The sequence below is a fragment of the Stegodyphus dumicola genome, chromosome 3, assembly GCF_044657685.1.
Source record: "Stegodyphus dumicola isolate Sdum_Otavi_A_Nest chromosome 3, ASM4465768v1".
NCBI classification, from domain to species: Eukaryota; Metazoa; Arthropoda; class Arachnida; order Araneae; family Eresidae; genus Stegodyphus; species Stegodyphus dumicola.
In genome coordinates this window covers 100,887,183-100,913,521 of record NC_140770.1, presented here as the reverse complement: position 1 = coordinate 100,913,521, position 26,339 = coordinate 100,887,183, and the positions used below count along the sequence as shown (strand labels likewise).

General features: G+C 33.5%; 1 protein-coding gene across 1 annotated transcript in view; it reads right to left on the bottom strand.

Annotated features, from left to right (window-relative positions):
• Window positions 1–26,339, bottom strand: part of LOC118183166 (neuroligin-4, X-linked-like) — a 727,522-nt gene that overhangs the window by 212,449 nt on the left and 488,734 nt on the right. Inside the window, exon 2 of the mRNA XM_085813108.1 lies at window positions 22,487–22,636. Within this exon, the coding sequence (XP_085669234.1) occupies window positions 22,487–22,636 (150 nt within the window). The remainder of the gene's footprint in view (window positions 1–22,486; window positions 22,637–26,339) is intronic.

Below are 26,339 nucleotides of genomic sequence, written 5' to 3'. Positions count from 1 at the left end.
GATACTGATAATGATAAACATTTAGATTACAATGATTTAGATTGCCATTGCCTTCTTCACTCCTGCTTTTATGCTACATTCCTAATATTTCATAATGGCATACAGGTAAGTTTAACTCATTCACCAAACATGTAAATCTCTAATTCAGCCCACTCTTGTTCTTACGTGTGCTGTATCTTCTATTTTCTTTAATATATTGTTCAGCCTAATTTCAAAAGTCTTATGATCAAGCGGAAAAGTGACTAACATTAGTAGTTCGACCCGAGTTTCTAGTCCCAGTGATACCCCAGCTCTTTTTTTTTTTTTTTTTTTTTTGTAGTTATTTACTGTGTAAAAATGTAGCGTAAAAATTTCAGTTCATGAAGTAAAAATACATTTTAAATTCATTTTTTAAAAAAATTTCGAAAATTTTCACCTTTACCTTAGCATATCTTTTTACAAATCCCTCTAATAAGAAAAATAAGAAAAGAAATGAACTCGGTTTCGGTGATTGATACCTCGGTGCAAATTATATGTAACATTTTTCCAAAAGCATAGAGTTTATATGGATATCAATAAATTAAGGATTATTTCTCCATCTAATTTTCTTAGCATGTTTATTCCAGAATTTTCTTTTCCCACTGTAGCGCGTAACTTTATGAATTTTCTATAATCATTCAATTTCTCTAGCGATAGCAACTTTGTATACTTTCTGACAAGTAGTTATATTTTTAACCATTGTATTTTAATTCCTGTTGACTATCAGTACATTATTCACTTGTTTCACAAGTGAAACTTTTATTTTATACGCAAATTTACGTAAACTAGCATTAAAACTTCAGTTATGCGGAGCTCCTGATCGATTGCTTGTTTTAGATTGAATGAAATTAAGCTTAATGTTGTTAATTAGCTTGTTATTAATTTAATTAAACATTTCTAATTAATTATATGTTCAGATATTTCCAAGTATATCACTCAAACTTTTGCATCCCAATTTTTAATTTTTGGTTAAAAAATAAACTTTTATTTATTGAGAGGCCCGATTGATTATATTAATTTGCAGTATTGTTTATCTAACTCCTTTCTTCTAGATAAATTTTAGAAAAACTTCTTAGCATAATAATTTAAATTTATTTGCAATTTATACATCAGAGTTCCAAATGCGTAATAATGTTGTTATAATAGATTTCATGCTAAGCTTTTTTTTTTTTTTTTTTAAATTTAACTAAATTTAATTTCTGCAAACATTTACATGATTAGTTTAATTAACAAAAAATATTTTAGCACACTTAAACACACTTTGATATGGAATAATTTTTTGCACTCTATTAAATTTTCCAGTCTAGTTCAGACATCTTGACTGTTATTGATGTAATTTATTAAAAATATAATTTGTATGCTTTATAATTATTTAATTTATGAAATTATTATAATAAATGAAAGATGTTTGTAATGCTAATATGTACGTTTACCAATACCTTTTATTTTCTTTGTTAGCTCTCGCATTTATTACTGTTATTCAAGTAATTAGCCTGCTTGTTAGATATTTTTTACTTGTTCTTGTGATATATAATTCTATTTATTTATTTTTATTTTTCTCTTGGCTACAATTGGCTTCGAAAAGTTAAATTGTAACCCTGTAGGGAGCAGGGGGTAGAAATTTTGATTGGCGCAGTTGGACTATGCTCGACCCCGGGGGGGGATTTTCATTAGCGCAGTTGGAGTACACCCACCTCCTTTACACGATTTGGTCCGGTAGTTTTCCTTTTATGACCATTTCAAAGTGGAACTTATATAAATATTATTAATTATAAACACCATGTAAATTAAACTTCAAAAGTTTGACAGTTTGGTTCAAGTCAAGTTTGGTCTAAGTTTTTAAATATATATATATATATATAAATATCTTTTATATTAATCCTCTTAGAAAGAATGTTTTAAAAAACTAATTTTTCTCTCGCGTTATAGATTGTATAAAAAAACACGATCTTTAATATGATTTAGATTGTTTCAGCCGATATAAAAATCGGGTCACTCGGTCGTACAGAATAAACCATGCTGGACTGTTTTATTTCTTTGTCATTTAGGAAAAATCTTTTAATTAAAATATTTATCCTTTGGACTTCGCTTTAAACTTTATTTATAGTTAAAATGACTAGAAAATGAAAAGCTGTCTTCAGCTGAAACGCAATTCATGTAATTGATATTTAAAAAAATTGACAAGAATGCAAAATTTATGGAAGTCTAGCAATCGAAATATCTTAATTTTCTTGTGTGAGCACTGAAAATAACTGTAGAAGGAAGGAAAAAAAAATAGGAGAAAAGTAAGCAAAAATTTGCAGGGAAATTTGGCTGTCAGACATACCAAGATGTTTCAAAAAGTTGGACGCATTTGAATATACTTTCAGGTTACTTCAAAGAATTTAGGTGTTCAGAGAGAAAACACTTGGACGTGTACACCGGCAAATGCCATCAACTGAGCTTGTGTTAACAGAAAAGACAAAAACGATATCATTGCAGATTACAGTGAGGAGCGACTGGTTTTAGACTATATGGCTGTATAAATTTAAATTACGTTATAGAACATCATATCGTATCATAAATGGAGAATCCCATGATTTTCTCAGTCGAATTATTTGAAGATTCAGGAATTTATTCAATGATTTATGTGGATGTCACCTAAAGATGTTTTTTCTTTCCTCCTGATGAAACAGCGGCCGAGCGGTAAAGTCGCTGAACGCTGGTAGCTCGGTCCGAGGTTCGAATCCCGCGAACGGGCTGGCTGCATGGGCGTTTTCGTGGTTTTCCCCATGTTCAACGTGTATGCGAGCCAGTTTCCCTTAGAAAGTCCTCCACGAAGGCATCCCTCCCCTTAGGCAGATAGCCCTATTGTGCTTTGTCATAATTAAATAAACTAAAACCTCTTGATGAAACCAGTCTTTCCTTTCATCTCATACCTTCAAAATGCTTCTCCAAAGACCTCTCAAAACTGATAAAGGCTCTGACCAAATACTGATAAAATGGATTGAATTGGATTATTAAGTTACGGCAAAGCAGGGCTATCTGCCTAAAAGGAAGGATGCCTTCGTGAAGAACTTCTAAGGGTTTGGTTTATTAGATTACGGCCAATGCACTCGAGGGCTATCTGCCTTAAGGAAGGGATGCCTTCGGGGAGGACATTTTAAGGGAAACTGGCTCGTATACACATGGGGAAAACCACGAAAACATCCATGCAGCCAGCCCGTTCGCGGTATTCGAACCTCGGACTGAACTACCAGTGTTCAGCGACGTTACCGCTCGGCCGCTGGTGGGCCTTTCTAAGGGAAACCAGCTGGCATACACGGTACACATGAGAAAATCCACGAAAACGCCCAATGCAACCAGCCCTTTTATGGAGATTCGAACCCCGGAGTGAACTATCAGTGTTCAGCGACATTACCGTTCGGCCGTTTGTGGGCCTTTTGTGAAATGGAAGGCGATAACTTTATTTAAAATGATTGTCAGAAATACCAAGATATTTCGAAAAGTTGGATGCTTTTTAATGTACTTGCAGAATGCCTAAAGAAAAAGAGCAAGAATAAAGTAGAATGCCTGGAAAAAAAAAAAAAAAAGAGAGAGAAGAATAATTAAATTTTTGCGTAAAATTTAGTATTTGTATTTTTTTTTAATTTAAAACTTTTTAATCTTATGATATTTGATTCTTGCGATTTCAAAAATAAAATATTTGACTAAAATATGAATAATATTTTAAGAAACCAAATGTAGGATAAAATTGTGGAAAGCAATGGGCACAATGATAAAACTGTTTTAAGCAATGTGTGCAAGCCATCCTAAGTTAAAATGTCGGTTATACATCTTGTTAGAGAATAAAAGTACTTATGAAATACAAACACTAGGATTTAATGGACTGTAGCTTCATTTTCTTTTACTTCTGTTTGAATGGACACTCTTGCCATCGCATACGTGCACCTCCCATCACGCAATAAAACACAATAGCAGCCGCTAGCTAACCACGTTGTCGTTTTCTCTCATAGTGGTTGCCAGATCACTTCTGCCTTAACATACCGCCCGAGTTGGGCATTTGTTACATAGTTAACAATGACCAAAATTAAACAGTTTTAAATCACCATATAGCCCAAATCGTATATCACAAAATTTAAATTGATACACATGAGCAAAAGCAATAAACATAATTAACCACAGAAAATGAAATGCACAACATCTAAATTAAAATACAATGCATAGATAATAATTTTTGAACTCAGGAAATATACATGAAATTATGTAACATCTACTGGTAGTACAGCTAACTTAGTTATTGGTCTTTTTAAAAAAACCTGAGTTTTTACAATACAAACTCTAACCTTTTTATCCTTACCATAAATTACCTCTTCTATTTTACCCAGTAACCAAGTCGAAATGGGCATGTTGTCTTCCTTTACTAAAACTATTGTGCCCTTTTTAACGTTATCCTTAGAGAAATACCACTTTAATCGTTGCTGTAAATGACTGATGTAATCATTTTGCCATCTTTTCCACAAATATTGCGTTACTTTAGTAGTGCGCTGCCAGCCCTTTAAAGAACTATCAGAAAAATCAGTTAAATCAGGCTCTGTTATTGATGTTAAATGTCGCCCGACTAGAAAGTGTGCGGGTGTAAGAGCTTCTAAATCATTCGTGTCATTTGACAAAGGGGATATTGGACGTGAATTTAAAATTCCTTCGATCTGGTTCAAAATTGTAAGAAACTCCTCAAATGTAAAAATCAATCTCCCAACTGCACGCTTAAGATAAAACGTAAACGACTTAACACCTGCCTCCCAGATACCTCCAAAGTGAGGAGCCCTGGGAGGGATAAACTTCCAATGAATTCTTTCAGATGTCAGGTATTTGGTTACGAATTCATCAGGCTATTTCAACAAATTGTAGAGTCGCTTTAATTCATTGCTAGCCCCAACAAAATTCCGAGCGTTATCGCTAAATAAGGGCTCGCATTTACCCCTTCTAGAAATAAATCGTTTCAAAGCCGCAATAAATGATTCTGTAGACAAATTTGAAACGATCTCGAGGTGGACTGCACGAGTCAAGAGGCAAACAAAAATTGCAACATAAATCTTGTGCACTACGCTCTTCTTCTGAATTGTATACTGACAAAAGTCAACACCAGTATGGTTAAAGGGAAAGGATGGATTTAGTCTCTCTAATGGTAAATTTCCCATCTTTTGATCCAGCAATACTAGTTTTACCTTGGTACACGTAACACATTCTCTTACTATCTTTCTAGCAAGATTACGTCCACTTATACGCCAAAATCTTTGTCTAACACTATGCAACAGCGCTTGTGCTCCAGTATGAATGTTTCGAATATGGTAGTGTAACATAATTAAATGAGTCAGTTTATGATTTTTTGGCAGGACAGCAGGGTGCTTTGTGTTAAAGGGCAAGTTAGCTTCCTGCAGTCTACCACCTACTCTAATAACTTGAGATTCATCTAAAAAGGGACATAAAAATTTTAACTGACTATTTTTACATACTTCCCTTTTCTTACTTAAGTTCTTGAAGTCTTCAGGAAAGTTTGATGTTGGACTAAGGAAAGTAATTTATTTTCGCTTAACGAAACCTCATCTACTGTCAGATGACCTACTTGTTTTTCTTTGGATCTACAATTTCTTATAAATCTTAAAACATAAGCATGAACATTAATTAATTTAGCATAACAATTAGTAATACTAAAAACATAATCCAAAAGAGAATTTTTAACAGTTACTGTCAAATTTACATTAGAAACAAGTTTCAGTTCGCGCACATAGTTCTCATTTGAATTTTCAAAGTTGTTATTAACACCATTATAATTAATGACCTGTTGATGCAGAAAATTCGGTCCTTGAAACCACAAAAAGTTGTCAGCAATAATTTCCGGTCTCAGACCACGAGAAATTAGGTCAGCGGGATTGTCTGCGGTTCTGACATGCTGCCAGCAGAAATCCTTAGTTAGCTCTTGGATACGAGCTATCTATTTGACACAAACACTTTTAGAAGATGAGGAGATGTAGCAATCCAGGCTAACACAATTGTTGAATCTGTGTACAGAATAACTTTGTCAAAATATAAACTCAAAGATGTTATTACCTTACACACAACTTTGGAAACACAACTCCAGACGAGGAATGGTTATTACTTTGATAGGTGATACTCGAGATTTACTGCAAAGTAAAGTCACTTTAACTTCACCAGTTTCAGAGACACAGCGCAAGTAAATTACTTCACCATATTCAAACTTTGAAGCATCAGCAAAACAGTGGAGCTTAATTTCTTTAATTCTATTAGAGTGTAACAAGGGACTTTGATTTGTTTCAACTCTCGTAGGGCCTTTTGAAATGTCTCCCATTCCTGTCGCTCTTTGAAAGGAAGTGGATCATCCCACTCTAGATGTAAAAGCCACAGCCTTTGCAGGAATATCTTAGCACGCATGATTACAGGCCCTAGGAAACCTAAAGGATCAAACAGTTTAGCAATATCAGCCAAAACCGTGCGTTTTGTACAGATTTTTGACGAACTAGACAAAGTAAAACTAAAAGAGTCTTCTTCTGTATTCCATCTTAAACCCAGAGCCTTTATGGTGCTTTGTGAAGATTCTCCAAATCGATACTCGTTTTTCGAATGGAACTTGTTCTAAAAATTTTTTTCGTTTGAGCACCACTTGTGCAATTCCATTTTCGCAGATTGTAGCATGGCTAGAAACTGCTGCTGCAATTCTACAGCAGAGGTGACATCTTCTGCACCAGACAAAATGTCATTAACATAAAAATCGTTGAGTGTCGTTTTAGAAGCCAATGGATACTTATCCTTTTCATCTAAGGCTAACTGCTTCAACACTCTTGTTGCTAAAAAAAGCGCTGATTTTGTTCCATATGTTACCGTAAGTAATTGATAAAGTTTAGATGCATCATTCAACGTATTTTTCCATACGATGGATTGAAGTTTGCGTTGCTCAGGATCTATATGAATGTGCCGATACATTTTACATATGTCAGTAGTGAAAGCCACCTGTGTTTTATAAGTCGTAGCAAGACAGAAAACAGGTTATCTTGAACTACACTTCCATTCATCAAACAGTCGTTTAATGAAAAACCAGACGATGAAGGAGCCGATGCGTCGAATACCACTCGTAACTTAGTTGTACTGCTCTCTGCTTTATAAACACCATGATGAGGCATTATGTATTTAGGAATTTCCGACTCAGTCTGCATTTTTTGCATATGCCCTAACGCTTTATATTCACTCATGAACTCACAATACATCCTAGACATGTCAGGGGTTTTGTCTAGTCTCTTCCACAAATTATTTAACCGTTGGGTGGCCAATTGCGAAGAATCACCCAAATGAACATCTTGCCTTAACCCCTTCGAGCCGGGTAGCGAAAACGCGCGCTTATCGTGGAGGCCGGCAGTGTCTTCCGCGAGCGTCTCTCCAGGGCCGGGAACATTTTTGCTACTAAGCCTAAATCCATGAAATTTCCGAAGTATCAGCGCATTGTTTAATAATGCTCTATAGAGTATTTAAACGGCTTACGCTTTATAGATATTTTTATATATATACTTTAATTACCTTATTTCTTGTCTAAATGCTTATTTTACACATTTTATTTTAATTACTCACAATTTTATGACTTTTAACAATATACATCTGAAAACTAAATATATTACTTAAAATTCTCTTTTCGTATGAAAAATTTTAAAACAGGGATCTACACACAGTCCTACGTTACATTCCTTGAACTCATTTGCCATTTTGGAGGATTTTTCCGGGAATGTGAACAAACGAAGCATCGTCGTCTCATTTTCTTATCAGTCTTCTGAACAAAGTTTTGGAAAATGTCTTTGTTAATCTTTCAGAATCAATATCAGAATTTCAGAATCAATATCAGAATTTCAGAATCAATATCAGAATTTCAGAATCAATATCTGAAATATTTTGCATCATTTCTGCTATTTCATGCTCTGTTAAACATTTTCGACGCTTCGACATTGAAACGGTAAAAACAGAAAGAATTCACGTCTAACAAGATCTAATTATTTTCTAAAAACTGAACTGTAAACCGAAATACTCAACGCTTTAGCGCATATAAAACTTCTACTTACAATAAACAACTACCACGTGCGAATAAAGTGCGATTTAAAGAGACGTCATAAATCACGCCATTCGGAAACATTTAGTTTCCCGTTTGTTTATATAATCAAAAACACGTGTATGTAAGTCATGCTTCTCTCATTTCGAATAGAAGCTCTAATGTGCATGTATCTGAAATCATATGGGCATACAGTGCCATCTTGTGGCAGAAATTATAGTTTGAAAAACGTTCCTAGGTACTGGCACAAATACGTGACATTCGGTAGAAAACGCAACATTGCTCTGGCACGCCTGCGTGTCGGCCGGTAGATAGTGCGTTCGTTGCTGGCACGTATACGTGACAGTCGGCGCGAAGGGGTTAATGGTAGAGTCATTACATATCTACCCTCAGTATCCCTCTGATGGGTTTTCAAAAAATGCTCCTCACATTCTACTTCTTTATTTTTTATTTTGCGAGGGTCTGTAACAGCCTCAATTTCCCCAAGGGACTTGATTATTGAATTAAGTCTTCGTCGACTTTCATAAATCCGCACTGAATCGTATTGCCTGAATTTTACACCGGTAGCAATGTATCCAAATACGGAATTTTGAAGAGTTAAATTAGAATTTCCTGGATGAATTTGATCAGCCTTCAATAGTTCATAAAAGCATTCTGCACCTAACAAGGCATCTATTTTCTGGGGTTTGTTAAAATGAGGATCTCCTAGTTTGATCTTTTGCGGAAGCTGTGAAAATGAAAAATTAAAATAATTCACTGGTACTTAATCATTAATTTTAGGTACAACAAAGAATTCAAGAGCTCTGTGGTAATCACGCTTGTTTGATATCACAACAGTAAGCTTGGATTTTACCGATAGAGCTTTTCCATTTAAACATGAAATTGATATGTTAATTTTAATCCCTTTTATTCCAAGCCTATTAGCGAAATCATAGGTGAAACACGAACACTGACTTCCGCAGTCAAGTAAAGCAACAAAATTCCCGCAAGAATCTTTAACATAAATAATAGCAGTAGATAGTAATACCTCCTTCGAAATCACTTGTGAATAAGTTACAGACGAACCAATAAATTCCGAATTGTTTATTTGGTTGCAATTAGATAATATTTCAAAACATCTGGCGTCAGCGTTTAGCTTCGAGTTGTCTACTAAAGGTGGGTCAGAATTATTAGCCGGTGCTTCCTCCCTCCTCACAAACTCGCTATAGTAGCAGGCGAATGCGAAATGTCTTGATTAGGAAAATGCAGTAAACTTAGATGTTTTTTCATGCATTTTGAACAGTTGAATTCTGAACGACAGTTCTTTGCAGAATGAGTCGGATTAAAACCCAAGCAATTAAAGCATAATTTATGTTTCTTAACAAATTAAAGACGTTCATTTACAGTCATTTTCAAGAAAGAATTACATTTATTATACAACTTATGAAAATTGTTATTTTTACAACAAATACATTTAAAATCTTGACCTTTAACATTTGACACTAAGGCAGTCACCTTTTGAATAGGTTGACCCTTTTTCACATTAAACACATTACATGACTTTGACGACTGCAAAGTTCTAGCATGATTTTTTAGAAATGTAATAAGCTCAGATAATTTAGGTAACTCACTTGTTTTTGAATCTCTTTCCCACCAAAGACGAGTGGAAACATCCAATTTTTGCAGCAAAATATATGCAAGAAATGTTTCTGCGAATCTCTCTATTTTTGGTCTAATATTTCCAGAGACCTTACACTTTCATTCACTGTGTCTACTAATTTTAAAATAGAAGACGGGCTTTCGTTTTGTAAGGGAGAAATTGACATGAAACGCTTTATCTGAGCGAAAAATTAAACACGTTTATTGGAGTATCTCTCTTCTAAGAAGTCCCAAGCAATTTTGTAGTTACTATCACAAACTGTGACTGATTGAATAATCCTAGCTTCTTCGCCATGAATTGATAACGTCAAATACGAGAGCTTTTGGGAATCCGATAATACATTATTATTATGAATGCTTGAAATGAAAAGATCCCGAAAGCTTAAACAATCTTGAATATTTCCACTAAAAGATGGCAAGTTTAATTTAGGTAATTTCATACCTTGTGCACTTGTATTTTCAATCTTTACATTACTTGCATCTTTAGCACTAAATTTGGACATTTGCCGTTTAACACACACACAAAGTATCAATGCTCTCTTGAACAGTTTGCTGTTCAGTTACATATTTGTCAAACTCTTTTTGGTTGATATTTGGATTATGGTAACTTGGCGATTTTTTGGCGAAAATTTGGCGACCAACTCTGCTACAGCAACCGTCTATTTTTTTTTCGCCGCCATTTTGTCTTCACGAAGTAAAGACATGTTTTTTTTTCTTTTTATTTACTGAACACATTTTCTAACAATCTACTAGCCGAATTACACTTATGCTAGAAATTTTATGTAACAAAACTGCTTAATCATGACACATTAACTGCAAATTTGGGAAAAAGTGCACAACCGCAAACTCCTTGCGCGTTTTTCAGAATAGCACGTACTAATAAACCATTTACACATCGACTTATTTTTACTTTGAAAAACATCCCAGAATTGCACAAAAATGGCATTGCACACACTCTTAACTTTATCCATCTACACTGCTATTTTCTCATAAATTACAAAAATTTGCACGAAAATGCAAAAAAATTCTGTGAATCTTTAAACTCGATAAAAAGCACATATATGAAATTACCTGATCGCAAAAAGTATATACCCTTTCCAAAGATGAACATTTCCACGTATAAAATAAATAAAATATCCAAAAATTTTTACCTCCAAATTGTCAATTATATTATAAACGTCACCAACGAATTCATACCGCAAACATTACAAATGGTTGCAAATACTTAGTGTCAAATATTTAAATTACTTCCATGCACGTTTACTTCAACTGAAACGTATACCAAATTCCTACAAACTTAAAATTCACAAAATAACTATCATTTAATTAAAATATCACTAAACCATGTACACGTCGACTTATTTTTACTTAAAAAAACATCCCAGAATTGCACAAAAATGGCATTGCGCACACTCTTCACTATATCTATGTACACTGCTTTTTTCTCATAAATAAGAAAAATTTCACGAAAATGCTTGAAAATACTCAACGTATTCTACTCAAACGTATTCCAAAATACTACAAACATATAACTCACAAAATCAAGATCATTAAATTAAAATATAATTAAATTAAAAAACACTACTTAAAATATAAATAAGCACATACATTAAATTAATAAAAATTAGATTACAATCCTAATTACTTTAAACTAAATCATTGCTAATAACAATTTTCCAATAATATCATATTAATTTATTTACTCCTTACATTTAGAACAATGCATAAAAAATATCCTCAAATGATTAAAAATACTAACTTACCTAATCTTCAGAATCTTTATTACGTGGCACGCACACTTCCACTATTTCACACAACACACAATGAAGCTTAATACAAAATAATATAGTACTACAGTTTTCCAAATTCCCCCCACTTTTCCGATTAAAGAACTGTAATTCATCCATTAATGTCACATGACATATCTCATGATCTCTCATTTCTCTCACACAAAATAATGCGTAATCGGAACTGAGTACTTCTCACATTATTGCCAAAGTCCTAGGTAGTAACCTTTATCGCCTCCAAAATGTCGCCAAACTACCAGTTACCATATAACAAAGATCAGCCCTATTTTTCATCAACTACTTCAAATAATTTATCAAAAATCCCTGAACACTCATTATTAAATTTTGCACATTTATTTTCAAAACGTTGTAACTGAAATTCATCACAAGTATATTTTACGAAATCTGAAGTTGCTTTCGTTATACTTGACTTTAAAATTCTTCTCTTAATTAAAAATGCTTCCATAATTAACTCTAATTAATAATACCGAACATATATGAGCAAAATCTCTTACCTCCGTTTGAGGTAATCCAAATGAAACCGAAATTTCTAAGTCCAATCACACACTAGTTTTTAATTAGCTTGTCGAATACGAAGTAACATATCACACTTTTTTATCAATTTAATACTTCGGCTTTTAATAATTTAATACTAAGCATTTTAACCAGCACTTTATCCACAGGCACTAATTATTCCTACCGGGTTGCACGGACCACAAGATGTTCGAGAATAAAAGTACTCATGAAATACAAACACTAGGATTTAATGGACTGTAGCTTTATTTCCTTTTACTTCTGTTTGAATGGACACTTTTGCAATCGCATACGTGCACCTCCCAGCACGCAATCAAGCACAATAATGGCCGCTAGCTAACCACGTTGACGTTTTCTCTCATCGTGTTTGCCAGATCACTTCTGCCTTAACACATCTATCTTATTTACATATGTCTTTTCTGAACGGAACATTGAAAGGCGTGTTAACTGTGCTTAACTGTATTTTCTCTTTTAATGTATGCAGTTTTCAAATGCATCGTAGTCTGGCTTACAAAGTATTCTTCCGAAAGAAACGCAATTCAAATAAATAAAATCAAATTCTGGAAAATTTATATTAATAAATATATTTAAAATGCTCAGTTCGAAGGAACAAATAGAAAATTTTAAAACAATTATCTGAAGAGACACTACAACACAAGCAATTAAAATAAAATTATAAAATTTTAAAAATTACCTAAAATAATAACTATGACAAAAAATATATATAAAGAAAACTATTTGAAAAAAAAAAATAAATAAATAAACGCTTCACTTTTATTTACGCAGTTCGAATAGGTAAATAGAAATTTTTGAAACAGTTATTCGGAAAAAAACATGGAACTTAAGCAACTAAAATGAAATTCGGAAAAGGAAAAATTACTTAAAATAATAACAGTTATAAGTAAAAATATAATATAAAGAATATCAATTTGGAAAAAACGAACGATTGTGACTCTTTTTCCTCTTACGGGAAAGGAAACTAGGTTGCCATATATTAAGAAGTTCGCCAAGTGAACTATTCTTGGCGCAAACTGAAAAAAAAAAGGGCCAACATAAATTTGTGAATTTCTCCGTAAATTTCGCTCCAAATGTTTCAAAATTTCATATTTAGGCGTAATTAAAGTTGTGGAAACGAAATATGTCAAAACATTGGTATGTTATTTCAGAAAAAGTCCGATTTTAAGTCAAAATACCTATGTTAGAATAGTGCTATATATAAATATGTTAGAATAGTGCTATATATAGAATAGTGCTAATATATATCCTAAGTCGCGCTTTCAAGAAATGAAGAACGACTTTGAATTTTGTCAATCGTCCCAGTAAAACGGATGTATAAAACTGTCCCCCCCCTTTTTTTTTTTTTTTTTTTTGAGCAGTGTACGTTATTTTTTACGTTTTCGTCCGCGATGTTTTCGGCGGACACCGAAATAATAGGCTAAGGAAATCTGCAGCACCAAAATTTTTGTTTAGAGAAACATTTGCTAATTGAAATAAATATCTATAGTTTCTGTAATAACCTTAAAGGAATGCATAGACACACATTAGAATAACACATTAAAGGAATATATAGAAAGGAATTGCGTAATATTTAGCAGCCGGAGGTTTCCAACATTGAAAGAATAAAAAATAATACTGAATATATACTGATGCTTAGGGCTGCATTAAAATGGCGGAAAATGAGTTATGTCAGTTTTTGGAATGTGTATTTAAACCAAAACGTACTTCTGGTTTACTGAATTAGGACAAATCACACTGTTCATAAAGAAGAGGAATTTCTAAAAATATTGAGATACAATTTAAAGATTGCGGCACCACCCACAGTAACAGATAATAGCTGATGTTGTACTTATTCATTATAATAACTAGGAATAAGATGATTTAATTCTAAAAACCTAAGCAGAAGTTTGTAACAAACGTTATTTTCACGACTTTTTATCAAGGGAGTTTTAGATGCTTTTCGCTGTTTTGCGTCTTTTTATGGATATAATTCAACAACCAAGCCAAGAATATAATTCAACAACCAATACTTCTTTTTAATTGTCAATATTTCTTATTATACACTCATGTCCATAAATTAAGGATAATGCAAAATCAGGCAAAGGAAGAGTTAGAAGCAAAACAAATTTCATTTATTTGTAAAGCTTATTTATTAAACAAAAGGTAAAGAGCAAAACAAAAAAGATGATATATGTTTGATATTATTAAAAAATTAGCAATTTTTTCTCCCAGGAGCAAATTACAAGAAAAAAAAAAAAAAAACTATTTACAAAAAACCAATATTACATGGTTAATACATTGTATGTCTCCCAGACGATGCAATACAGTCCGTACAACGGCTAGGCATGCTGAGTATCAAATTATCGATCTGATCTTGGGGATATTACACCACTCAAAAAGCAATGCTCTCCGAAGTTCCGGTAGACATGTAGGAGAAGGTTGACGGGCTACAACTCGTCGGCCAAGCATGTTCCACACGTGCTCTACTCGATTCAAGTCCGGTGAGAATGCTGGCCAGTCCATACGGGTGATATCCTCCTATTGAAGGCATTCGCTTACGATGTTTGCACGGTGAGGACAGGTCTGCGAGCATATAGACCAATCTGCCCTAAGCGTCTGTACACGGTCTGCTTTGAAATTGTCGTATCAGTGGCTGAAGAGAACTGACGAGACAGGTCTGAGGATGTGCTCCGCCTGTTTCTTTTGGCAGTAACTGCCAAATGCCGGTCCTCATTCGGCGTTGTAACTCTGGTGCGACCTGTGCTGTAATGTCAACTCACATTACCATCATCTTGGAATCGTTGCCAAAGCCTGGAGATGACACTCTGGGCAATTCCAAGTTCGTCTGATACTTCCAGTTGGGTACGCTCACATTCCAGACGGCCGATAATTCTACCCCGTAAAAAATCATTCAAATGCGTCCTTTGTGTCATAACTATTCGGTTATTGCACTGAAATACTTATAAAGCGCCTGCGAACAATTTTACTCCTTTGCCTGTATCGTCTTTGCCACTTCTTACACTCTCGTCATTGTGACGTACCATCGTGTCATTTGGCTACTTCCTGAATTTTGCATATGATTCTTGAAGATGTGTGTAGTGATTTTACAGGTGATATATTTATTTTAGAGTTCGATTTCCGCGTGACTCCGAATTATCCTTAATTTATGGACATGAGTGTATTTGCTGACATTACCTTCTAATGTTACGTCAGTTTTCTATTACCATTTTTATGTGTTTTCCCAACAAGCGAATTCGAAAGGACAATTAATTAGTGATATTTATGCAAAGTCATAAGCAATTTATGTACTTTTATCTGCCATTTTGTTAATAGTCCACCAAACTTCTGGGATAAACACGAAACAATTCTAAAATCATTCCCCACACAGATCAAACATAAAGCAGAATTTGAGCTACAGAAGTATTGCAGAGATATGTTAAAGTGTACAATTTCTATTCAAATTGTATTTTTGCTAAATATTTTAAGGAAACTTTAGGCATTACCACTATTATGCATCAACAAGCAAAAAAACATATCCATGGTAGTTATAATGCATGAGTGAATTTGTTCCGCTATTTCTTTAAAAAAAGACAAAACACAATGGTCAGATACATATAGTATGCACCATAAAATACTTTGCAATTTCAATTTAAAAACCAAAATGGCAGAAATATTTTCGAATCATATCCTTTTTAAAAACGTTGCAACAAAGCCGTAGAATTTCGCAGCTACTCCGGATTTTGCGCAATGCATTTAAAAGGACATTGCTCTTCTTGATGCACGAAAAGGAGGTAAAAAAAAATTGAACTGAAACAACGTAAACAGCGTGAAAAGAATGGAAATTTCGGGCAACATTCCAGCAGGACTTTCAGGACACATTTATTTTCTGCGCTTCCAGGGAAGAATGTAAATAGGACGCTAGCAGAAAAAGAAAATTTCCGCAAAATCTTTTCTTGTCGCGAATTGCGTTAGAAACCGTTTTGTTTCGGCAGTTTTGTTTCGGAAGAAGACTTTTTCTTCTGTTGTTGTCATTTAGAAAATTGAGGACGGGTCTTATTTTTTAAACCCTAAGCTATATTGTATTGTATATCTTGCGTTAATATTACTTGATATTCACACAATGGGTTCCGTGATTCAATTAAAATATTATAGCCTTTTAAATTGTTTAAATTGCCCTCTACTGTAACAAATGAAACAAAATTACAGAGTTAAGTATTACTCACGCATTGGTTATGAGGTGCGTGGATAAAGAATTTTGTGTTATTTAAGGAATATGCTGGATCCTTACGCAATACAACAGCATCTGATAATTTGGAGCCACTTTTAACAGCAATCCCGCTGTAAAAGGGAGAAGTTAGCATTTCATTCTGCAATAATCGGAAGTATTGCCGAATATTCCGACCCCCCTCCCAGTTGCTTTGATTTTTTTCTCCATTTTTTGTTCGTCTTTTTGTATAAAATTTCGCGTTTATATATCATTTGCCGTTTTCGCTTACTTAGAAACTTTGGATTTGAGCTTATTCTTTATTATACCCAGAAAGAATGTTACTTAATTTTAAAACTTGATCAGAAGTTTGTTCTATGAGTTGTTTTCAGGGTATTTTTATCAAGGAATTTTTAAACGCGTTCTATAGCTTTTTGCCTTTTTATGCATTCATTTCAATATTCAGGTCTACGTTTCCTGATAAATCACAAATAACACAGAGACGCGTAATTTTAGAAATTCGCCATAAATGTCAAATGACCTCATAAAAATGCAAAGTGAGTCCACAAGTCGTTAAACTAATTCAGTGTGCCAAAGAAGATGATTTAACCAGTATCACTGAAAATGAAGCTCGTGAAACATCTGTGAAATTACCGACAACTGAAAGGTGTGATATTAGAGAAATAATACATAGTCATATTACGATAAACTTTAGAAAATGCCCTAGTTTATGAACCAGGTGGATTCCATTAAAAATTCGATCTGTGTATGCAAAAGCCTTCATACACTAGCAATGATGATAACTTCAAAACGAAAATTTATTACATGAATATTAACTCTGAATAAATTTATTTACAAATGCCTTTTACTCATTATATCCAGTGGCGTTGTAAAGATATTTAATGGGAAGAAATATTTTATTCCCAAAACTCACAAACTTTTATTTCGAGATCATCACGAGCAGGAATAATTTCCATCTTCTCTGACAAACATCTAACATTTCTCTCAACTTTCATAAAATCAATTCCATAAAATCAATAAAGAAGTGTCTAATATTTTTCTAGTGTACTTTCTTTATGAGGCCTATCAAAAGTTACTGTAAAAATGCTGTCTTGCTCTTGATAAACATTAAACACACGTCTGTCACACTAAAATCCCAAGCCCACCAGCGGCCGAGCGGTAAAGTCGCTGAACACTGGTAGTTCGGTACAAGGTTCGAATCCCGTGAACGGGCTGGCTGCATGGACGTTTTCGTGGGATTTCCCCATTTGTAATGTATATACGAGTTTCTCTTAGAACGTCCTCCAGGAAGGCACCCCTTTCCTTAGGCAGGTAGCCTTAGTGTGCTTTACTATAATCTCAATAAACCAAACAAAACAAAGTGCTAAAATTCCAAATTTCAAACAACAACAACAAAAAAAAAAAAAAAAAAAAAAAAATTTCAAAGTTTTCAGATTTTATATATGTGCATACACGTACACGTTTAAAGAGCGTTTGGGCTAATGTTTTTCGACTAAAAATAATTAAAAACAGTTTATCATTCATAATTTCCAAAGACAGTCTCGCAAGCTGGAGACAATTTTCTTTTCTTTCCCCTTACAGTGTTGCTATTGCTCGCTTTGAAAGAGTTTGCTAGTCAAAAATTCGTTAAAGATTTACAAAATTTAAAAAACACAATAAAATATTTAAAAGCAACTTATCTTTATATTTCTCGAAAGACAGTCTCGCGCACTGGACATAAAAAATGTTTTTTTTTCGTACAGTGTTGCCATTAAAATCATTGAGTTTGTTAATCAAAAATTTATTAAAGTTTACAAAATATTAAATGTGCAATAAAACAAATTCGAAATTCAAAATTTGGGCTTTAAGGTGTTCATGTTCGAGTGGAAAATTACGTTATTAAAAATTTGATTGCTCTATGTACCGTTGTTTTACACAATGGAAAAAGCATGCATATATTGATGCAAATTCTTAAGTATTTAATTTCTTTAAATGTAATACAGCGCGATAATATTTTGGTGGCAAAAATTTGAAAACTGATTCAGACTTTTATAGTGATTCAACGCAAAATCATGTTTGAGACTAATATCTCTTCTGGGCTACCGTTTTTGTTTTTGTTTTTGTTTTTTTTTTTTTTTTTTTTTTTAATTTTAAATTCTGGACTAAAAAAAGCATTTCTATATTTTTTTAGCAAAAAGGAAAAGTATTGGATTGGTTGCTTCTAAAACGTAAGTGAAATATAGTTATACAGGATTATGTCACACTCTTGCTCACATATTAGATGAGGAAATGTAAAGATGTATTTTCACATTAAGTATGTCATTGCATGCACTCTCTTTCATTCTTCAATGTACTCAGGGATGACATAGCAATTATTTTGCTGCGTTATAAAATTTTAAGGTGATAATCCAGCGTTTCTAAAGATCCAAACGAGCTTAAGGTTTGGACTTTTGCACTAATAAATTATTTAATAAGTTATATAAAAGGATTTTAAAAGGCAGGTAATAAATTTTAAATGTTAATTTAATGTTCAATTCATAGAGGTTAAATAATAAACTGTATAATTATGCGTGAAACAAATAATCGTTTACTAGCAGTCGAATTAATCCTCAACATTATAAAGGTTTGAATAAAACGATAAACGAAATCGTTGTACAAACAGCTCTGATGATATGCATAATGGCATGAACCATTTACCGGACAATATATATAATGATCTTAGCTTTCAAAATAATGATCTATCATTTTGAGCCTGGTATTAACTGTTTAATAAAGGTATCATACGCTTACTAACTCTATAAAATTCCCCGAACCAAAATTTAACCGTAGCGCAGAGCGAGAAAAAGCAATTTGATGAGGTAGTCCAAAATTCTATCATCCACACCTCAGTTTTTTCCTTAATTAAACTTTATCTCATTGATTTTTTTCTTTAGAGATAATTAAATATTCTAAGGAAAACAAGTATTATCAGTATGCTAAATCCAAAATAGTGAGCTGTGAAAGTAAATTTCTTCCAAAAACGGAACTTTAAATTTTCTAATTTGCCTACGAAGGAATATGAAGACTGATTAGATGAATTCGAATGTATGATCTTTGAATGTTATTTCGAAGTAGCAAACTTCAGTGGTTTAAAACAGTAGTATATATCATGTACCATCAGATATGATTTATATACGGATTTTGCATTTCAGTTAATCAAAACTTGATATATATGTAATATTTCTTTTTGGGCGCCATTTTTGAATGAACAAAAAAGAAGCTAATTAATCGCTATTAGTTTAAACTAAACTAATAAACAGAGCATCAAAGATGTGACAAGTTTTCCGAGATGTCATATATTGGTACCGCTATCTATTATTTTCTTCGTAAGGTAGAGAACTGTCTTGCCATTAAGTAACAGAAATCTAATCTAAAATCTAATTCTAATCTAATTTTTAACTATAAACATGATATTTTTAGTTGTCATTTCATTGTAGAAGTTATGCTAGCCAATTTTCACGTTCTCACATACTATCAGTGGGGCACCTCGGAACCAAGGACTGGGAACCACTAACTTTTTAATATTATTTAAATTACTTTATTTGAAAATAATATTAAACTGTTGAATTTAATAATTGTTAAATTTTGAAGGTATATGTTTTCCGTTTAAAACGTTTGGTGTCTTGTCATGACATACACTGAAAATCCAAAACATTCTGACCACTTACTCAATAATGCGTTGCGTGACCTTTGGCCCACAAAACAGCTGCATCTCGCTTTGGCATGGATGCCACAAGTATTTGGCAGGTGACTGGAGACAAGTTGTACCAAATTTCTAAGCAACGGTCAATCAAAGTAGGTATATTCTGACATGGTGGTGTTTGAGCTCTGAGTTGCCGCTCCATGATATCCCAACAGTCCTCTATCGGGTTACCATCCAGCTTGTTAGGTGGCCAGAACATTAATTGGAATTCCTCATTATTTTCCTTAAACCACTCTAACACATTTCGAGCCTCTTGTCATGGGATGTTCTCCTGCTGAAAGATTCCATTTCCAGCTGGGAAGAAAGACTGCAATTGGTCAGCAAATATGCAAAGATAGTCTGCAGATTTCATAGTCTATTCTACCATAGCTAAGGGTCCCAGAGCCGCCGATGAGAGCGTCCCTAAAGCATAAAACCGCCACCACCAGCCTGTGTATGATCTGCTGTACGGGAAGGGGGATAATTGTTCTCCTGGATGACAGCGTATACTAACACGAAAATCGATGTGATGAATGAAAAATTGTAATTCATCAGACCAAGCATTTGTCTTTCACTTCTCCATGGTCCAGTCTCTATGTTCCTGCGCCAAATGTAGGCATAGTTGACAATGACGCTTGGTCAACAGAAGCACACGAGTGGGACATCTGCAAAGCAGTCCCGCATTCAAAAGTGCCCGTTGAACTGCGTATTTCGAAACACTTGCACTTGAACTTGCATTATATTGGGCTGCCAGCTGAGCTAACTGTCTGGCGCTGATTTTACTGTACCAAGAGGGCCAGTCTCCGACGTCATTTTTCTTTGATGATGAGTGGACGTCCAACGCCTTGGCGCCTACTGCTGCTTCACTGTCATTTATTCATTTCGCATAAATACTAACATCGTGAACAGAGTACCAGACGTGCAGTTTCGGAGATATTCGTTCCGATTCTTCGGGCCATTACAATCTGCCCTCTATCAAATTCGCTTAGATCAGCAGCCTTTTCCATCATTCACAAACGCGCGTACAAGAATCATTCCTTACCTTCCCTATCAGCAGTTAAATACCATTTCCACTTAATTATGTGCCCTCCCTGTTATCCAGAGGAGTTCATTGAAAAATGTGGGAATGATCATAATGTTTCGGCTCGTCAGTGTACATTACGCTTCAAGCGTTTCAAGACTGGTTATTAAAATTAGTAATATAGTACATAAAGAATGGAATTTAAAACGCAACCATTTTTAAAATAGTTTTCTCATGCAAAAAATGCTTTTGTTCAAACACATACAATTATTTCTGAGTTCTTTCATATCCGTGCTTTACATAGCTACCTTCAAAGCTCATTCCTCAACAATTTTCTAAACGAAACTATGCCCAGTGCGGCGCCTACTCTCAACGTCAAGTACGACATAGACTTGTAATGACCTCATTTGCAGAGCTGATAAAAACCTGTTACTTCTTTACAAAATCATCAAGTTACATGTTAGCGTCAAGAAATGTGGTGTTTTCCTCATGATCCTAAAAACTAGGTGTGAGTTCATCATCACCGCTGAACGCTGGTAATTCGGCCCGGCGTTTGAATCCCGGCGAAAGGGTTAGCTACATGAGCGTTTCGTGGTTTTCACCATGTGTAACTTGTATTCGAGCCAGTTTTTCTTAAAAAGGTCCTCGACAAAGCATCGCTTTCCTTAGGCAGACAGCCCTCGAGTGCTTTGCTGTAATCCAATAAAATCAAACCAAAGCCAACCTTCACGGAGGAGATTTTGATGGAAACTGGCTCATATTCCGTTACACATGGCTAAAATTACGAAATCCGAACATACAGCCAGGATCGAATCCCAAATAGGTCGACTTACTAGTATTCAACGATCTTAACCACTCGAACTCTACTGGAGTATATCGAAGAAGAAAATGAATCAAATAGACCTATGGATTTCAAAATGAGGACGAAAGCTTTTCTTGAATGGAAAGGCATAAATTATTGTGAGTTCATTTTATAATATGCTGCAACCAAAAATGAGAGTTATCTCCAAGTCTTACTGCAGAGAAACACTTCACTTAAATTGTCCACCAAAAATTGGCAGTTTTGATTCCATATTCTCTCTAGTGACATGACATTCCACCTTCCCAACTTTATTTTTTCCAAAGAAGTTGTTTTAAAATTACGAACACTTCTGTAGTGGTGGTGTAATCATCTGTTTCATAGCTGCTGTTCAAAGAATATTGTTCAAAGAAGCAAGTGTCTAGAACTATTCTGAACGGTTATACAAGCCCTGAAAAAAACATTCGTGACTGTCAGTGGACAATACTTTTAAACGTTTCTGCATTGATGACTGCAACAGTATGTATTAAAACTTTTAAGTTCCTAGACTTAACTATGCAGTAATTGTCTTAGGACACTTTTAAAGTGTCTATGGATAATCTAACATGTTTTAATTTATCAACATTTCAGAGATAATTATTTGGAAATTACTATAGCCTTATAAATAGATGAACTTACCTAGCACTCCTAATCTGTAATTTATTGTGACAACTACCACGCCTCCAAAACTTGCCAGAACACTTCCATCATAAGGATTTCCTGAATTCCAGTCATAAGATTCTCCGTGGATGTAAACCATAACTGGTAGCTTCGTTGGTTCTCTTCCCACTGAAACGGAAACATAAAGCAATATTTTACTTCTTTTGTATAAGCATAAATATTATATAACAACAATCATATGTACCCAGTGTATGCATTTCTTTCATGCCTTTACTTTCAACGGCTGCAAATGCAAAATTGCTAGATGTATAAAAAAAAAAAAAAAGTATAATATAAACATTTTGTTATAATCGGCATTTAAAACAATTATATCTCAACTATTGAATTTTCATTCGTTCAAATATTTTGAATTTACATTTAGAATGAATTCTCATCAAGTTTACAAAAATTCGGCAATAGGAAAATTTGAAAAAGGCACAAAAGAAAGGCCATGGATTTGTATGATACGAAATAAGAAAGTAATAGTATGAATATTGTTAAAATGTGGAGATATGTTTCAAAGATCGAGCTAAAAACAGAAAGCATTTTATAACGGTATGAATTACAATTGAAGTTTGAATTTAGAATATTGCTCCATTCGGACAAATTACTTTTAATATTGACTGTACTCCATGAAAATACAACTACTTAAGATATTTGCAAATGGAGATTAAACTCAAAAGTATAACGTTGGCAACATAACTATTTTAATTCAGTAATCTGATTTATTGCCCTATTCGCATATTAATAAATTTAGTATTTAATATCATTAAACTATGGAGTGTTCAGTTAAAAGAAAATGATCCGTTTATAAGGAAACAGCATAGGAATTACGTACTGTGGGTTCCATAATTTGAATGAAGGTTCGCTTTTAAATTAAATACCAAATACCTGCATATAATATCAATAAATACTTATTAATCTGTGAGGTGCATATCGATGGTTTTGGAAATTTTGTATCAAAAAGACAGCAAACTCAGAAAATCATTTAATATGATCAGCTTCTGTTGAACCCGAAGTGCGTTACATGTCTGAGCAACTGATTTCATTAAAGCGTAATTAATCTAAACGCAGATGATGCTGAAGGTAAAGTTTTTCCGTACAGTCAACAAAAAATAACTTCCGCAGTCTCTTCTTTGGAAAGATTATATTTAATTCATAATTACTGAATCAGGGTCAAATTTCTAAAATGCACATTTTCTTCATTACTTTTAATTTTCTTCAAAGTAACCAATAGTCAAATGTAAACGAATAATGATCGTAAAATATGCGCAACAAAGGCGCTATTCAAATAGCTGAAAATCGTTACCCAAGTCTGCAAATGATTTCTAAATATCACTCACTCAGTAATTTAAATGGGTAGTCGAAAGAAATAACTTAAAATGGAACTTGAACGAAGCGGATGGGCTCGAAAACTCAAACGTTCTTCGTAAAATTAAAGTACCAAACAGTTAGGAGCACGAAATGGTCAGATAAATTATCTAAATGAGTGGAAATTAAGAGAAACAAATCAAGTTTATTGTCAAAGCTTAAGCTATCGATTGGGAACTACAGTAATCATGCAATGCATTAATTGCAAGTATATCTGAATAAACAGCAGTCATACGACAATAATTGTAAAATGATTAGGTATTCATGCAGGATAAGTTACATTTCACTACACAAAGGCTGGTTCGAAATACTAAGTGGAATTTTATGAGAATGTTAAAATCGCAAATTGAAATCAGCTTCGCTAACAAAGCAGTACCGGTAGGCTGTTAACTACAAATTGTTTTTATTAGTATGTAAATGAATCGGGAAAAAATTGAGCATCCAGTTTCATTTAAAGCAGCTAACATTAGATACGTCTTCCGCAGCCTCATAAACAGCTAATTTCAGAACTCTGTTATTCAGAAAAGAATTCGTGAATTAATCTCTCTACATTTAATCAGTCTATAACTACTTAATAAACTGAGTAATTTAAAATGAATAAACATGATTTCAGTTTGTAATAGCTTTCAGTAAAGGAAAGTTTTACTTTAATTTTAACACTATATTTAATTTATATAATATAGAAGGTATTTATATAGTATAATATATCTTCTGTTATATTGATCAAAGATATTTCTAACACCATACACATCATATTTTGAGTAAAATCATTTCTCATTCCCCCCCCTTAGTATTCCTCTAATTAGCTTTATTTACAGAATCTTAACAAGTTCTACAGCGTTAGCATCAGTATTTGCAGAAGGCCTGTGTTTTTTACTTGTGTAAGCATTTGTTCCTGAAGGTACTATTCTACATTTAATTTTACTTTACTTTCTGAAATTTAATCATAACCGCTTAACATTAAAAACATTAATGATACTTAACATTAAAAATAGCGATAATAATAATTATAGCAGACTCCCCTGCATCCTGTACAATGGAAAAAGGTGTATTAAAAACTTAATACATGCAAGCACTCATACTATACCAATTATGTTTACGTCACAATTATACAACGTCATAAGTTGCTTATAGCAGAATAATTGGCCATATGGCATCTTTACCAGGTAACATTTCACAGAGTTGCACCGGCTGGTTCAAAATTTGCATCATTCATGTAAACAGGAAACACGAATCTATGCTTTCCTCCGTTGTATAATCCAATGTTCCCAGCAGCTCGTGCAAATATACTCTCTTTCACAGTGCAGTCTTATAATAAATGCTCCATTTCCAATGGTAGCTACTTATAATAGATGCATGACAGCTGTCTCAGCATGTGAACACATGTGCAGAATAATAAATATGAAGTTAACGCTTATAATAACAATTTAAAAAAATAGATATAATACCGTTCAACTCTAACATCTGACATCAAGTGGTGATGTCTTCAGGCATGCACCCAATAAAGAAAAAATGTCTGTGTATTTGCTCCGTATCTACCGTGAAGTTTGTGCAAAAAGTTTTTAATAACTGCAAATTTAATGAAATAAAACTGAATACATTAAGAAAACATCATGATTCCTTTTTACAAGTACAAAGACAGGACATAAACTGAACTCTGATCGTACCTCAGGTTTCAAGTAAAGGAAAATGAAAAAAAAAAAAAAAAGAATGTAGCTGGTGGTTGGTTGAGAATTAAAAGATGCCATTTGTTGCGAGATCTTATTGTACATTAACGAAGTTTTGAAAAACGTAAGCATTTATTATATATGTATAATCAAGGATGCTAATTAATTATTTCCACTGTTGCAGAAAACTAATGATTTACAAATATAGATTTCTAGAACACAACGCGTGTATATACTGCATTCTTTTTTAGTTTCAGATACTTTGTTTAAGCTAAATTTCTATGGGCCAGTATTTTTCAAAACATTCACTTCCGAAATTTTGCGTATGGTAAAGATTAGTCTTAACAAAGATACTTTTTTTAACATTAATCAGTCGCATTTATTATTTTATAAATAATAAAATTCAGTGAAAAGATTCAAGTACTGTTTCTGTGTATCTTGATTATGTTAGAGAACGTCATTAAATGAGCACGTTTAACATATTTCTTTGGGCAGTTAAACATTTTTATGCATTTATGTTTATTGTGTGTTTAAAATCCATCGGAAATGTGTAAAAAATAACCTAACATCGTAGCAGATGAATAACTTGTGGTCTGCTCCAAACTAAACCGAGACAGAGGGGTTGGCCATTTTGCTATAGTGAATAAGCAACCTAATTATGCAATACCAACAGGCATCTCAGAGATGAGAGGAACGTAAGAAATTTATGAAAACAAGGACATGATCTTAACCCAATACTGAATACGGAACCCAACTAGCTCGCTACGCTGACTCTTCTATAATAAGCGAATATA